The sequence below is a fragment of the Notothenia rossii genome (assembly GCF_949606895.1).
Source record: "Notothenia rossii genome assembly, chromosome: 3".
Taxonomy (NCBI): Eukaryota; Metazoa; Chordata; class Actinopteri; order Perciformes; family Nototheniidae; genus Notothenia; species Notothenia rossii.
In genome coordinates, this window is record NC_136901.1 from 32006601 (window position 1) to 32020986 (window position 14386).

At 41.3% G+C, this 14386-nt stretch overlaps 1 protein-coding gene and 1 pseudogene across 2 annotated transcripts; both read right to left on the bottom strand.

Moving 5' to 3' along the window:
• Window positions 1-401: 401 nt before the first annotated feature.
• Window positions 402-7280, bottom strand: LOC307032870 (claudin domain-containing protein 1-like; annotated as a pseudogene). The gene is made up of 4 exons (XR_013810621.1): window positions 5384-7280; window positions 3886-3993; window positions 3551-3689; window positions 402-412 (listed from the first exon to the last, which is right to left on the bottom strand). The product of XR_013810621.1 is annotated as a claudin domain-containing protein 1-like (transcript).
• A 1778-nt stretch (window positions 7281-9058) lies between these two features.
• LOC307033610 (uncharacterized protein) lies at window positions 9059-13951 on the bottom strand. The gene is made up of 7 exons (XM_079672148.1): window positions 11914-13951; window positions 11740-11804; window positions 11414-11592; window positions 10771-11015; window positions 10516-10580; window positions 10278-10426; window positions 9059-10187 (listed from the first exon to the last, which is right to left on the bottom strand). Exons 1-7 carry the CDS (start codon window positions 11995-11997, stop codon window positions 10102-10104), a joined length of 873 nt encoding a protein of 290 aa, XP_079528274.1. The 5' UTR covers window positions 11998-13951; the 3' UTR covers window positions 9059-10101.
• Between the last annotated feature and the right edge of the window lie 435 nt (window positions 13952-14386).

The window sequence follows — 14386 nt, forward strand, 5'->3', positions numbered from 1 at the left end:
GTTGGCTAACAGCACATGTCTATATCGTTAGCTAACGATAGCTAGCTAGCTTTAAAACTTTGCTTGAAACATTTCAATATTGTTAAACACAACAGTCATGAGACATACTCGGTTTTCCTCCCCCTTTTTCTCCAAAATAGATAGCGTTAATAATAATATCAGTATTAAAGGTAAGGTAAAGCTAGTTAGCTACCTATCTAGCTATGACGACAGGTAGTTAGCAGCTCACACCTGTTTTCCTTGTGTTTAGCTGTCTGGCTAGATTTAAACATTTGCTTGAGAAATGCCAATAAACACAAAACAGTCATCAGACATACCTCTGTTTTCCTGGTGTGTTTCCTCCTGCCTCTTTCTTCGCCTTTTCCAATGCGCCCCAGAAGGCTTTTTGTTGGGGTTGCCCCTCAGGGTGCATCTGAGATTACAGGGGGTGCAGCAGTAGTAGGTTTACATGAGCAATAGTGGCCGGCAAAAGCAATGAAAAATAGCATTGATGGTCCCCAATGAACAGATTATGGCATTTGTTATGTTTTGAAACCAAGCAAGGGAGAACATTTCAAGTGAGTTAAAAGTGCAATCCTGAAATATTTCATATAGTTCAAAGTGGACTATGGCAAAGAAAAGCACAAAAGCTTCAAACCTGTACTGATAAAATAAATGAGAACATATTGTAAATCAAGGCAAATATTATTTGAATGCAGAATATGGCACTATTTTCACATGAATATTCTAGCCATTGTCTATTTTTATGCCACGAGCTGCAAAATGACCGCCTTACCCCATTGTACTGGCGGGTACTCGTTTAGATATACCTGGGCAGGCTCTGTTTTGCCGTGGTATCCTGGCACCTGCGGGCCGCAGAGAGGCGGCGTAGTTTCGGGCGACAAAGACTGCTGCTCCGGAGGCGAGGGTGGCGAGTCAGGCGGGAGTAAGCTAGTGTCCACAACGGAGGGTAACCTGATGTCCTCATCTGACCTGTTGCTACTGTCTGCAGCAGATGCAGTGTTGCTGGTGTTTAGTGATGGTTGCTTTAACCATTTTCGTATTAATGATTATCCACAGATGTGTGTCACTGCTGTGGAAGCACTTTGTAAATGATGCACGCGCAGCGGAGCAGGTCACGAGCACCTGACACAATTTTTCTTTGTATTTTTCGCTCCGTTCTCTTTTTTTAATAGAGGGTGCATAACATTCAACTGGGGGTGCATTTTGACATGTGACATCTCTTTCTAACCGTTCAGAGCCAATGGAATCGAGGGGAACTCCCACATAGTCCTTATTTGGTCATGTGTGTGTATTATACTGCCGCATAGCCAAGACCGGAAGCAGCAGCCACTCTGGTGGCTACCATTAGCAGCTAACTTTTGCTCTGCGATTTTTACATAAAAATGGAATTATGGATTATAAATCATTCCAATTATTGCCCAAGAACTTTATCAACCTATGGATTAACCGATTCAGCCGCGTTTTTTCTCGTTTTAATGCCATTGAACACGTCTTTTGATCAGATTAACAGCTACGGTGAGACGATCTCCCTAGAAGCTACGTAAAGGTACGTGTTGTGATGTCTGTCTTTGCTTCCCCTGTCGCAAGTTCGGATCACTCAGTGATGATACTATATACCTAAATAATCTGTGGAACCTCAGCTTTAATCGGAGATCTTGTATGTGCAGCTACGATAAGTAATAAGGGTACTTTTATCTTGAGTTCTGTGCCAATGTCCGTTAGCATTTTTCGCTAAGGGGTCATTTAGATGCTTCTTATGAGACTTGTGTTTTGTTTTGGTAAAAATTGTTTATATCGTCAGTTAGCTGAGATTATTTCCGTTAATCTGGTATAACACATTAATAGGTTCTTAAATATTAAGATACCCTGAGACACAGTGTCCTGAAAAAAAAAACCAGGGTCCCCGCCGGCGGGGACCTTGGGGCTTAACTTAAAGCAAGCAGCGATGTTTTCAAATCTGTAATCAAAAAGCTCCTCAAAAACGCTATCGAAGCAGTTCCTGCCGTTGCTACGTTAGTTCAAACAGTAACAACGGACTATTTTTCTTAGCGGATGCATGTCAATTTAAATCAATACAACAATTTTTTAAATCAATAAAATCATTTTCCAAATCCACAAAGGCATTTCAATTAATATTGGGAGTCATATCGTTACTTTGTTGAGAATGTGGCCATGTAATAAGCGGGATAATGTGCACTGACTTGGTCATTATGGGGAAAAGAACACCTTCATGCCGATCTAGATCCCTCCGCTTCGCATCGGGCTCCTGATCAGCCTGTCTGTGTTCTTTTCCCCATAATGACCGCGTCGCTGCACATTATCCCTTACGCACGGCGTTGCTAGTTAATTTTCAAAATAAATAAACAAACAATACCAGTGGGCCAAGCACGAGCCTGTTCATATTGTAGCGTTCACCGCTATTCAAGATCACAGATCACGAGCCTTCAATGTCGAAAACGTTCTCTTAATTTTCTGGTATTGACGGCAACAGCCACGCCTTACAGAACCAATCAATAGTAGGCTATAACACTCATTATGACTTTTCCCCACACTCTAACACAACTCCTACCGTCTCGTACTCCCTCCACACACACCGGAAAACACACACACACACACACACACCTGGAAGGGGCGGTCTCTCCCTAACTCCCACCAACAATATTGCCTAAATAACTTTACAAATGTACTAAACTGTGCATATCTGATAACTGAAATAACTATTAACTTGGACACGCTAAAATATCATCATTAATATTTACATTAAAACATTCTTTTGACACTTATAACATTACTTTGCAAGGTAAGCACAACCTAAATACGTTTGTAAAAGCAGAATTTGAACACTGTTTCTGTGCTCCTACAATATTTTTGTATAATACCATTACACCCTGAGCGTACAAGTACATCACCACACCGCAAACAGACAGATAGACACACACACACACACACACACACACACACACACACACACACACACACACACACACACACACACACACACACACACAGGGTTGTCCGGCTGGATCGCGGTCGTTTACGCTGACTTGTGAGAAATCTTTCCATGTTCGATCTGTGTTCACATACTGAGAATTCTAACAACATTAGCCAAGTAGCAGTTTGCGCTTTAACTGACAACGACCCCTGATAGATCTCGCGAGAATGCATATAAATATATATAGATACATTTTCATAACAAAACAATGGGGTTGCTAAGCCGTTGCTAGGCCAATTGTTGGAGTTGCTATAGCAACTCCAAGCTACCCCCTTGCGCCGCCCCTGGTTACACCCAACACTGCTGGTTAGTTAGACTCAAACCAAATCAGTTTTGAGCCAATCTTTTTTCGGAAGGGACTAGGATTCAAACTGGGGCCTCTGTGACTCCTCAAAACCAAAATATTGGACATCAGTTCAATCTCAAATTACAGTCACATAATAACAACTCTCAAATTCCAGATGTAGTTCCGCACACATTAACCAATTGGGTGATTCATATGGTAAAAGCTAGCATTTACTAATGAGTGGTTTGGTATCTTTGAATGGGTATTACCAGCCAGCAGGTGAAGTACTCCTATGCCAAGGATGGGGGTGAGGCTTCGGCAGAGGCAGGCACAGAACCCAGTCAGGCCCGCCAACACCACCAGACCCAAGGACACCAGTGGCAGCAGAAACTGGCATCTCCACAAAATCTACACATAGACACAAAAATATATGAGTCATAATTCACTCAGCTTCTAGAAAAAACAGCCCTGATTGGAGAAACTGTATTATTAAACATGCCCAATGGGTCCGAATAAACGCACTACTCGAGAATGAATGTGATTCTAGTTTTTACAGCTTCAGGCGACCTAAACATTTAGATGAACATGCCAAGAATGAACTCACAGGTGCGCAGCATGTCCTCTCCTCTGTTGTGGTTGCCTGGTTCTTTATACTTGGGAGTGAACTGCTGAGGTAGGCTGAAGCTTCAACACTCCAGCATCATCTTGGCATCTGAAAGAGGTTTTGACGCAAAGAGCAAGTATGAGCATGTATTATAAAGTGTAATACAAGTCATAAACATTCAGATCTGACAGCATCTGGGTGGATTACAACATACACAGAGCTTTTTTACCGAAACTCCAAGTATACTCAATCACATACGAGATGTGGGAGGCCTGTATTGAGAAAATCTGTGGTAATTAGATCAATGCAAGACATTATTTGATACAATTCGAGGGTCATACACAGAGTTCACTTTCATTCTTCCAGACTACACAAAATCTTCGCCTTTATTATTAAATGTTCCAAGTATAAGGAACCATTGCCTAATCAATCTTGCTATATGATCAATTATGATCAGTGGCGGTTCTGGTCAAATTTAAGTCAATGACTTAGATTCAATTTTAGTTGAGTTACCCTTTTTTTGTTACTTTTGCCCAAGATACAGAACATTGAAAGGTGTTTGGGGTAATACATTCCTTATTTATAAAGCCAAAATGTGTTTTGATTGTATTTCTTAATGTTTCTTGGTATTGTATTAGTCACAAACTTGTTTCAGTAACTTAGTTTAAAGTTATTAAATTACATTACTGAAAGAAACCCCATCCCAGTTCACTTTGGCCCAGGTAACAGCCCAGTTTTTGCTGGAACACTTACATAAAATAAATACATTGCATTATCATAGATGTATCTTCTTGGAGGGAAGCCACAGAGAAGTCCAAGCTTGGTGTTACAGGGGCACTGGCCCCTGTTGGCCCCCGCTTAGAACCGCCCATGACAATTATTATTCAGGGGTTTCTTTCTTTTTCACTGGCTTTCAAAAAGAAATGTAATCCAGTTTAATTTACAGTTTGTGACAGTGGAACCAGGAAGTGTGAAGACTTCTTCCATTCAACATTGTTAGCTAGAAAGCTTCTGAGGTCCCAACTTTAGTAATGTTGTTAAGGGAGCAAGGGAACATTTGAAAATTGGGAAGATTTTGTCAAATAGATGAGGACATATTTCATTAATTTAATTTAGCAACTTTAATTAAGTAACTTATTTTTGTTCTGTAGGCTGTCACAAACCTGTCTGGGTATCGGTATCAACATGAAAACCATAAAAAGAGAATCCCCTAATATAAATAAACTCCCTAAAACCTTCAAAGATTTCTCAAAGACAGACAATTTGTATTTTGTTTAAAGCTTAATTATGTGACACAAGGTGATGGTAGGCTACACAACGTTACTTATGTAATCAAAATTCCAAATGTGCTACAGCTCCGACCTGTTTGGGAATGAGCAACACAAGTGGCATCTACCTGAAACAAGGTGAGGCTTCAAGTCAAAGAGTATCTTTGTTTGTGAAACTCCACAGAGATACTACCAGGACGACTCATCTGACTTGAGAGATGAGGACATACCTTGCTCCTTGTTCCAGTGAGCAGAGACGATCACACACCGCCACCAGAGGCCCACAGTCCCATTGAGGCGGAACAGGGTGTCGCTGTAGGTTTTCTCATCAAACTCCCGACCCATGAACTCCTCATACAGCCTGTTTGATCAGTAATAACTAAGAAGAGCAACACTATTAGAATATAATATTGACTGAATTCTCAAAATGAATAGTTGATGTCGACCTCAGTTGTTATAAAAGCTGCCCACCACAGGGCAGCAAGAAGAGATTATGTTCGGTCGACTAATGGATTGATATATATCAAATAAAAAATAAAATATTCTGTCACACAATCTGTGACATGACACCTTTGCCACGTGGGATATGAGTTTCTATTTTTCCCATGTTTTTTTTCTTCTAAAGGCTGTATTGTCAGTGAAAGGAACAGTTGCATTGGACAGTTAACACAGACTTTGAGATGTAGTACTCACAGAGGTAGGAAGTAACTAAGTACATTTACTCAAGCACTGTACTCATGTACAATTTTGAGATACTTGTATTTTACTTGACTATTTCCATTGTATGCTACTTTGTGCTTTTACTCCACTTCAGTGGTGAATAGTGTACTTTTTCTCCACTACATTTATTTAATACCTAGTTACTTTGCAGATTTGGATTACAGTTTTTCTCGATTGCTAACACACTAAAATTATACATAAAGCACAATTATTTTAACTGACACTCAAAGAGCAAAACATCGGCTCAAATCTCCAAAACTCTAAACACGTTTTCAGCTTTTCACACAATGTGCAAATCAGCATGGCACTTTTTGCAAACCACTGCACACGTTTCTCCACGTAAGACACAGGAATCTGACATAAAGTCACGTGTTAGCGGGTTTAAAACACTGATATGCAAAATGCCTCACACATGGACCAATAATCAAGAAACACGTTCCACCTGACCAAACACCTGATAGCATAATTGTTGGCTCATCAATCAGGATTTTAGCACTTTAAAAAGACCAGAGGTGAGTACTTTCTTTCAGCAACAATGAAAGCCAACATGGAAGCAAGAGCAAGAGGAAGAGGAAGAGCTGGGCTGAGAGTGAGAGGAGGAGGAAGAGTACTCTCTAATGAAATGAAATGTTATCAACCATGGTTTGACGATGAGAGAGGCTGGACAGAGAGTTCAGCCTAATCTAAGCCGATCTGCTGTTGCCTCTGTAATCCGGACACTTAGACTTGAAAACAGGTTGGTTACCAGTTTTTAGCTCTGCATAATTCATGATATATCAGGGCTTATATCTGTTGTGTGAAACATATTCATTACTGTAATTTAATTGTTGGCAAGTTGCATACTATAACTGTACAACAATCCTGCACAATTGACTGTGGTAAACTTACTTTTATGCAACGCAGAGACTGACCAACCACTATATCTTTGTTGTTTATCTGAAGGACTGAGAAAAGAAGAGGTGTAGGTGGAAGGCCAAGGATTTTCAATGAGGCACAGGAAGCAGCAGCTACAAACTGGGTTTTGGCAAACAATGCCATCACACTTAAAGTAGAGAGATCCAAAGCATAGTAACTACAGTATGTGCTGAGATGCATGTTGCACAATGTTATTTTTGAATAAAATATGAGTTTTTTTCAACAAGTAATTTGTATTTCTTCATTTACTGTATTTCTGTATACTCAAGCAATCTTTCTCTGCAGAAACCTCTACATACAGAGCATAGCACATAAAATATGAAAGTGCTTTAGATTATGCTCAGCAGTGTGTACAGTAGTTGGGTGGTCAAACCATCCAGTATTATGAATGAAGTGTGTTATATTTGGTGCAAAAGTTTGCATTTGGTAAGTGTTTATGTCGTTTTGAGTGCAGTTCTTCACTTAGCAGGAGAAATTAGGTGTTTTGCACTTTGGGTGTGTGGTTTTGTGAATTGTGTTTAGTGTTCTGAGAAACTGAGCATTTAAAAAAAAAAACGTGTGTCAGCAATCGAGAAAAACTGTAATGATGTGAAATATAATCAAGTCTTAAATTAGACTTTAGTCACACCTGGAGTAAATTCACAAGCTACCCTGCAGTATACAAACTCATTAAAACTGCATCTTTACCAGCTTTGATAACACTTAATGCATCAATAATTATAATCAAAACATATCATATACAGGACTGTCTCAGAAAATTAGAATATTGTGATAAAGTTCTTTATTTTCTGTAATGCAATTAAAAAAACAAAAATGTCATACATTCTGGATTCATTACAAATCAACTGAAATATTGCAAGCCTTTTATTATTTTAATATTGCTGATTATGGCATACAGCTTAAGAAAACTCAAATATCCTATCTCTAAATATTAGAATATCATGAAAAAGTATACTAGTAGGGTGTTCAACGAATCACTTGAATCGTCTAATTAACTCGAAACACCTGCAAGGGTTTCCTGAGCCTTGAAAAACACTCAGCTTGGTTCAGTAAACTAAATCACAAGTATGGGGAAGACTGCTGATCTGACTGCTGTCCAGAGGACCGTCATTGACACCCTCCATCAGGAGGGTAAGACACAAAAATAAATTTCTCAAAGAGCAAGCTGTTCACAGAGTGCAGTTTCAAAGCACATCCACAAAAAGTCTGTTGGAAGGGGGAAATGTGGCAGGAAACGCTGCACAACCAAGAGAGATGACCGCAGCCTTAACAGCATTGTGAAGAAGAGTCGCTTCCAGAATTTGGGGGAGCTTCAAAGACAGTGGACTGAAGCTGGAGTCCAGGTATCAAAAGTCACTGTTCACAGACGTGTCCGGGAAATGGGCTACAATAGCCGTATTCCCATGGTCAAGCCACTTCTGAACTCAAGACAACGGAAGAGGCGTCTGACTTGGGCTAAGGAAAAGAAGCACTGGACAGTTGCACAGTGGTCCAAAGTCCTCTTTTCAGACGAAAGCAAGTTTTGTATTTCATTTGGAAGTCAAGGCGCCAGAGTCTGGAGAAAGGCTGGAGAGGAGCAAAATCCAAGTTGCTTGAAATCCAGTGTGAAGTTCCCACAGTCAGCGATGGTTTGGGGAGCCATGTCAGCTGCTGGTGTTGGTCCACTGTGTTTCATCAAGCCCAGAGTAAATGCAGCTGTGTACCAAGAGATTTTAGAGCACTACATGCTTCCGTCTGCTGAAAAGCTCTATGGAGATGAGGAATTCATTTTCCAGCATGATCTGGCACCTGCCCACAGTGCCAAAACCACCAGTAACTGGTGTACTGACCATGGCATTACTGTCCTCGATTGGCCTGCAAATTCCCCTGACCTGAACCCCATAGAGAATATGTGGGGTATTGTGAAGAAGAAGCTGAAAGACACCAGACCCAACAATGCTAATGAGCTAAAGGCCGCTATTGAAGCATCCTGGGCATCCATAACACCTCAGCAATGCCACAGGCTGATTGCCTCCATGCCACGCCGCATTGATGCAGTAATCCGTGCAAAAGGATTCCCAACCAAGTACTGAGTGCATTAATGGACATTTTCAAATGTTTGATTGTGTTTTGCTGTTATAAATCTTTTTTTTTTACTTGGTCTGAGGAACTATTCTAATTTTTTGAGATAGGATTTTTGAGTTTTCTTAAGCTGTATGCCATAATCAGCAATATTAAAATAATAAAAGGCTTGCAATATTTCAGTTGATTTGTAATGAATCCAGAATGTATGACATTTTTGTTTTTTTAATTGCATTACAGAAAATAAAGAACTTTATCACAATATTCTAATTTTCTGAGACAGTCCTGTACATGAAAGGGGCCGATCTGCACAATGAGTACTTTTACTTTTGGTACTTTAAGTATATTTTGATGCTAATACTTTTGTTCTTGTACTTAAGTAACAATTTGAATGCAGTAAGACTGATATGTATTGCCCCTATGATAAAAGATGTGGCTAGGTGGTTGCATTCTTTGTGAATTTAATAACGGAACATGTTGTCCTTCCTGCAAAACATCACACAAGAGACCATTTTGTTTCTTTAAATATTTTGTATTCTGATCATTGTAAAGTTTGTGACAGCAATTGTACAAAGAGATCTCAAAGAATACGTCCACGCATGATAACATAAAAACACTTACTATAAATACAAATAAATTACAGTGCATTGTTTTTACATATATCTCAGGTATAAAAGGATAAGCTATAAACGGTTGTGTGGTAATCGGAAGAACAGCAGTACATTCCTCTGCTCCTATGACCCACATGTCCTTTGGCAAGATACTGAACACCAAGGCACAGCCATCTGGTGTGTGTGTGTGTGTGTGTGTGGTGTGGTGTGGTGTGGTGTGGTGTGGTGTGTGTGTGTGTGTGTGTGTGTGTGTGTGTGTGTGTGTGTGTGTGTGTGTGTGTGTGTGTGTGTGTGTGTGTGTGTGTGTGTGTGTGTGTGTGTGTGTGTGTGTGTGTGTGTGTGTGTGTGTGTGTGTGTGTGTGTGTGTGTGTGTGTGTGTGTGTGTGTGTTTGTGTGTATCACTTTATGGATGTTTTAAAGGACTAGGTGCTTAAAGTTTAATCATGAATACGACAAAAATAAATATTCCACTGTCCTTCATTGGTCCGGTCAATGCAAAGTTAATTATAAAAGCAAGTTCATCAGAAGCTGTAGAAGACTTCCACTCAAAAAATCTGGGATTTTTAACAACAAAAATAAATCCTTTTTCATACCAGCATTGGCAGCCATGTTGTGATTACTGTGTAAAAACAGCCATAATGCTATTGCTGGTTTAACAGTAGCCATGAAAACAGAAATAGGCAGGGTGCGGTGACAAGACTGATCTTGTGGCTTACTCCACTGGAAGCTGCAAAGGAGGAAAAAAGTAAACCAAACATTAATTTAAATGTAAACAAAATGTAATTGTTGTATTAAGTAGCACTCAGTATTTACTTACATATGCCATTTACGCCAATGGAGCTGCCTTCAATGTCGAATCCATCGACTGTTGAAGCTGCGTTGATCAAAGTGTTCGCAATCTGAGTGCTATTAGGAGCAGATGTGCTTCCAAACGAGACATCAATGAAGTTGATGATTGATCCGTTACTGCAGAAAAAGAAAACAAATGTTGTTTGAAATATCAGATATAGGATCCCAGTCTTTATTATAAAACTTGAATGGTCTTAAAAAATTACCTGAATGCAACAACATCTAGTGATTTGAAGGACGAAGGGAATGCCTTTTGGAAAACAGGTGTAAGCTGTAGAAACACAAAACAAAAACATATATTTTTTCACATAAACCTTTGCATTTTATTTAGAGCTTGACTCATTTATTTGACTTGATCTTTATTGGTCTTTCATGAATTAATAATTCCTAATCATAGTGTGGTAACTGTGGAGTAGGCCCATAATTCACATGTTTTGAGTGGGTGGACAAAAAAAACGTACCTGATTCTTTATCGTTATAGCTCGACCTTTATAAGCAGTAGAAGATGGATTCAGCAAGTCACTCGTAAATGTGTCTTGAACAGATCTGAAATTCACCCTTTTTGTTATAAGGGCTATAGTAGTAGGTGCTGCAGTCGCAGGTCTTGCCGTTGTAGGTGCTGTAGTTTTAGGTTTAGCAGTTGTAGGTGCTGCAGTTTTAGGTTTAGCAGTTGTAGGTGCTGTAGTTGTAGCTGGGACTGGACCTGCTGTAAAAACAGACATATAAACATTATGTTAATATTTATCAATGCCCAAACCAAGAGGATTTATGTTTTTTGTTTTTTTGGTAAAACCCTGGTGCCAGTTTTACAGAAATAAGATCAATGATGAAGGGCTTACAAAAATATATTTGTTCTGAAATTTCATAGGAAAAAGTATTCTTGCAACAAATAACTATTTATTTACAATATATGACATTAAACAATACACAACTGTAACTGAAAATTATTAAAGTAGTGTTCATTAATTTTGTCTTTACCTACATTTGTTCTTTATCTACATACTTTTGTTAGTAAATTATTTATAAACCAAGCATGCACAGTAAATGTTATTCAAAATGGTTTAGAAACTTATTGGAGAGAAACATTGTGTTGCCTTTACTTACATTCAACTTTGACTGAATCAGGACTTATGCTCACGTCGAAGGTACTGTTGGTATTATTCACAGCTTCTACTAAGGTTTGAACCACTTCACTATTCTGTGGGAGATCTGCAAGAGGAGTAGTGCTGTTGAACACAACTCCCATTTCTGCTTCAGTTCCGGTCGCCCTTGCTGCTAAAGCGCTGTTTTATAACGTCAAACGAAAAAAGAGAACAATTATGATATGAAAGACTCTGTCTGTTGCCTTGTGTCGTCTGATTTACATGTGTCACTATCAACACTAAAGCATTTCTCTTTTTGAGACCCAATTGAAGTGAAACCTTTTTTACCTGAGCTTTTTCAGCTTGCAGTGGGAAAATCTGTTTCCAAATTCGGGTTTGTATATCTTAGAACACTGCAAAAAAAGCAACATTGAAAGACTTTTAGTCACTTTTGTCACAATATACTTAAAATACAAATTCAGAGCTACTCAAATCGAGGTGATATAACAAAACAACATTCACCGTTGATAGAAGTCGTTTTTCTAACTCTATGTATTCCTGGCTTGTGTTGTCATTATAAGCATCAATAAATGGTTCGCCCTCCATGGCTGCTGTGATAACGTATGTTGGAGCAGCAGCAGTCGTAGGTGCTGCAGTTGTAGATGAAGCAGTTGAGGGTGCAGCAGTCGTAGGTGTTGCAGTTGTGAGTGCAGCAGTTGTAGGTGCAGCAGTTGTGGGTGAAGCAGTTGTGGGTGTAGCAGTTGTAGTTGCTGCAGTTGCGGATGAAGCAGTTGACGGTGCAACATTTGTGGGTGCAGCAGTTGTAGGTACAGCAGTTGTAAGTGCTGCAGTTGTAGGTGAAGCAGTTTTAGGGGCTGCAGTTGATGGTGAAGCAGTTGTAGGTGTAGCAGTTGTAGGTGAAGCAGTTGTGGCTGCAGCAGTCGTAGGTGTTGCAGTTGTGGTTGCAGCAGTTGTATGTGCTGCAGTTGTGGGTGCACTAGTTGTAGTTGAAGCAGTTGTGGGTGCAGCAGTCGTAGGTGCTGCAGTTGTAGGTTCAGCAGTAGTTGGTGCTGCTGTCGTTGTTGCAACAGTAGTAGGTGCTGCTGTCGTAGGTGAAGCAGAAGTTGTAAGTGCTGCTGTTGTCGTAGGTGTAGCAGTAGTTGTTAGTTGCACCGTTGTCGGAGCAACATTAGTAGTAGGTGGTGCTGTTGTTGTTGCAACAGTAGTAGGGGCTGCAGTTGTAGGTGTAGCTGTAGTTGTAGGTGCTGCTGTTGTTGTTGCAACAGTAGTAGGTGCTGTTGTCGTAGGTGCAGCAGTAGTTGTAGTTTGCACTGTCGTCAGAGCAGCAGTAGTAGTAGGTGTTGATGTCGTAGGTGCAGCAGTAGTTGTAGTTTGCACCGTTGTCGGAGCATCAGTAGTTGTAGGTGTTGCTGTTGTTGTTGCAACAGTAGTAGGTACTGATGTCGTAGGTGCAGCAGTAGTTGTAGGTGCTGCTGTTGTTTTTGCAACAGTAGTAGGGGGTGCAGTTGTAGGTGAAGCAGTAGTTGTAGGTGGCACCGTTGTCGGAGCAGCAGTAGTTGTAGGTGCTTTTGTCGTGGGTGCAGCAGTAGTTGTAGTTTGCACCGTTGTCTGAGCATCAGTAGTTGTAGGTGTTGCTGTTGTTGTTGCAACAGTAGTAGGTGCTAATGTCGTAGGTGCAGCAGTAGTTGTAGGTGCTGCTGTTGTTGTTGCAACAGTAGTAGGTGCTGCTGTCGTAGGTGCAGCAGTAGTTGTAGTTTGCACTGTTGTCGTAGCATCAGTAGTTGTAGGTGCTGCTGTTGTTGTTGCAACAGTAGTAGGTGCTGATGTCGTAGGTGCAGCAGTAGTTGTAGGTGCTGCAGTTGAGGGTGCTGCAGTCGTAGGTGCTGCAGTTGTAGGTTTAGCAGTTGATGGGCCAGAAGTTATGGGTGCAGCAGTTGATGGGCCAGCAGTTGTGGGTGCAGCAGTTGATGGGCCAGCAGTTATGGGTGCAGCAGTGGATGGGCCAGCAATTGACGGGCCAACAGTTATGGGTGCAGCAGTTGTGGGTGCAGCAGTTGTGGGTGCAGCAGTTGATGGGCCAGCAGTTATGGGTGCAGCAGTTGATGGGCCAGCAATTGACGGGCCAACAGTTATGGGTGAAGCAGTTGTGGTTGCAGCAGTTATAGGTACAGCAGTTGTAGGTGCAGCAGTTGTGGGTGCAGCAGTTGTAGGTGCAGCAGTTGTAGGTGAAGCAGTTGTAGGTGAAGCAGTTGTAGGTGCAGCAGTTGTAGGTGCAGCAGTTTTAGGTGAAGCAGTTGTGGGTGCAGCAGTTGTGGGTGCAGCAGTTGTGGGTGCAGCAGTTGTAGGTGCAGCAGTTGTTGGTGCTGCAGTTGTGGGTGCAGCAGTTGTAGGTGCAGCAGTCGTGGTTGCAGCACTTGTAGGTGCAGCACTTGTAGGTGAAGCAGTTGTAGGTGAAGCAGTTGTAGGTGCAGCAGTTGTAGGTGCAGCAGTTTTAGGTGAAGCAGTTGTGGGTGCAGCAGTTGTGGGTGCAGCAGTTGTGGGTGCAGCAGTTGTAGGTGCAGCAGTTGTTGGTGCTGCAGTTGTGGGTGCAGCAGTTGTAGGTGCAGCAGTCGTGGTTGCAGCACTTGTAGGTGCAGCACTTGTAGGTGAAGCAGTTGTGGGTGCATCAGTTGTAGGTGCAGCAGTTGTATGTGCAGCAGTTGTGGGTGCAGCAGTTGTAGGTGCAGCAGTTGTGGGTGCAGCAGTTGTGGGTGCAGCAGTTGTAGGTGCAACAGTTGTGGGTGCTGCAGTTGTGGGTAAAGCAGTTGTGGGTGAAGCAGTTGTGGGTGCAGCAGTTGTGGGTGAAGCAGTTGTGGGTGCAGCAGGTGTGGGTGCTGCAGTTGTGGGTGCTGCAGTTGTGGGTGCTGCAGTTGTGGGTGCTGCAGTTGTAGGTGCTGCACTTGTTGGTGCAGCAGTTGTGCGTGCAGCAGTTGTA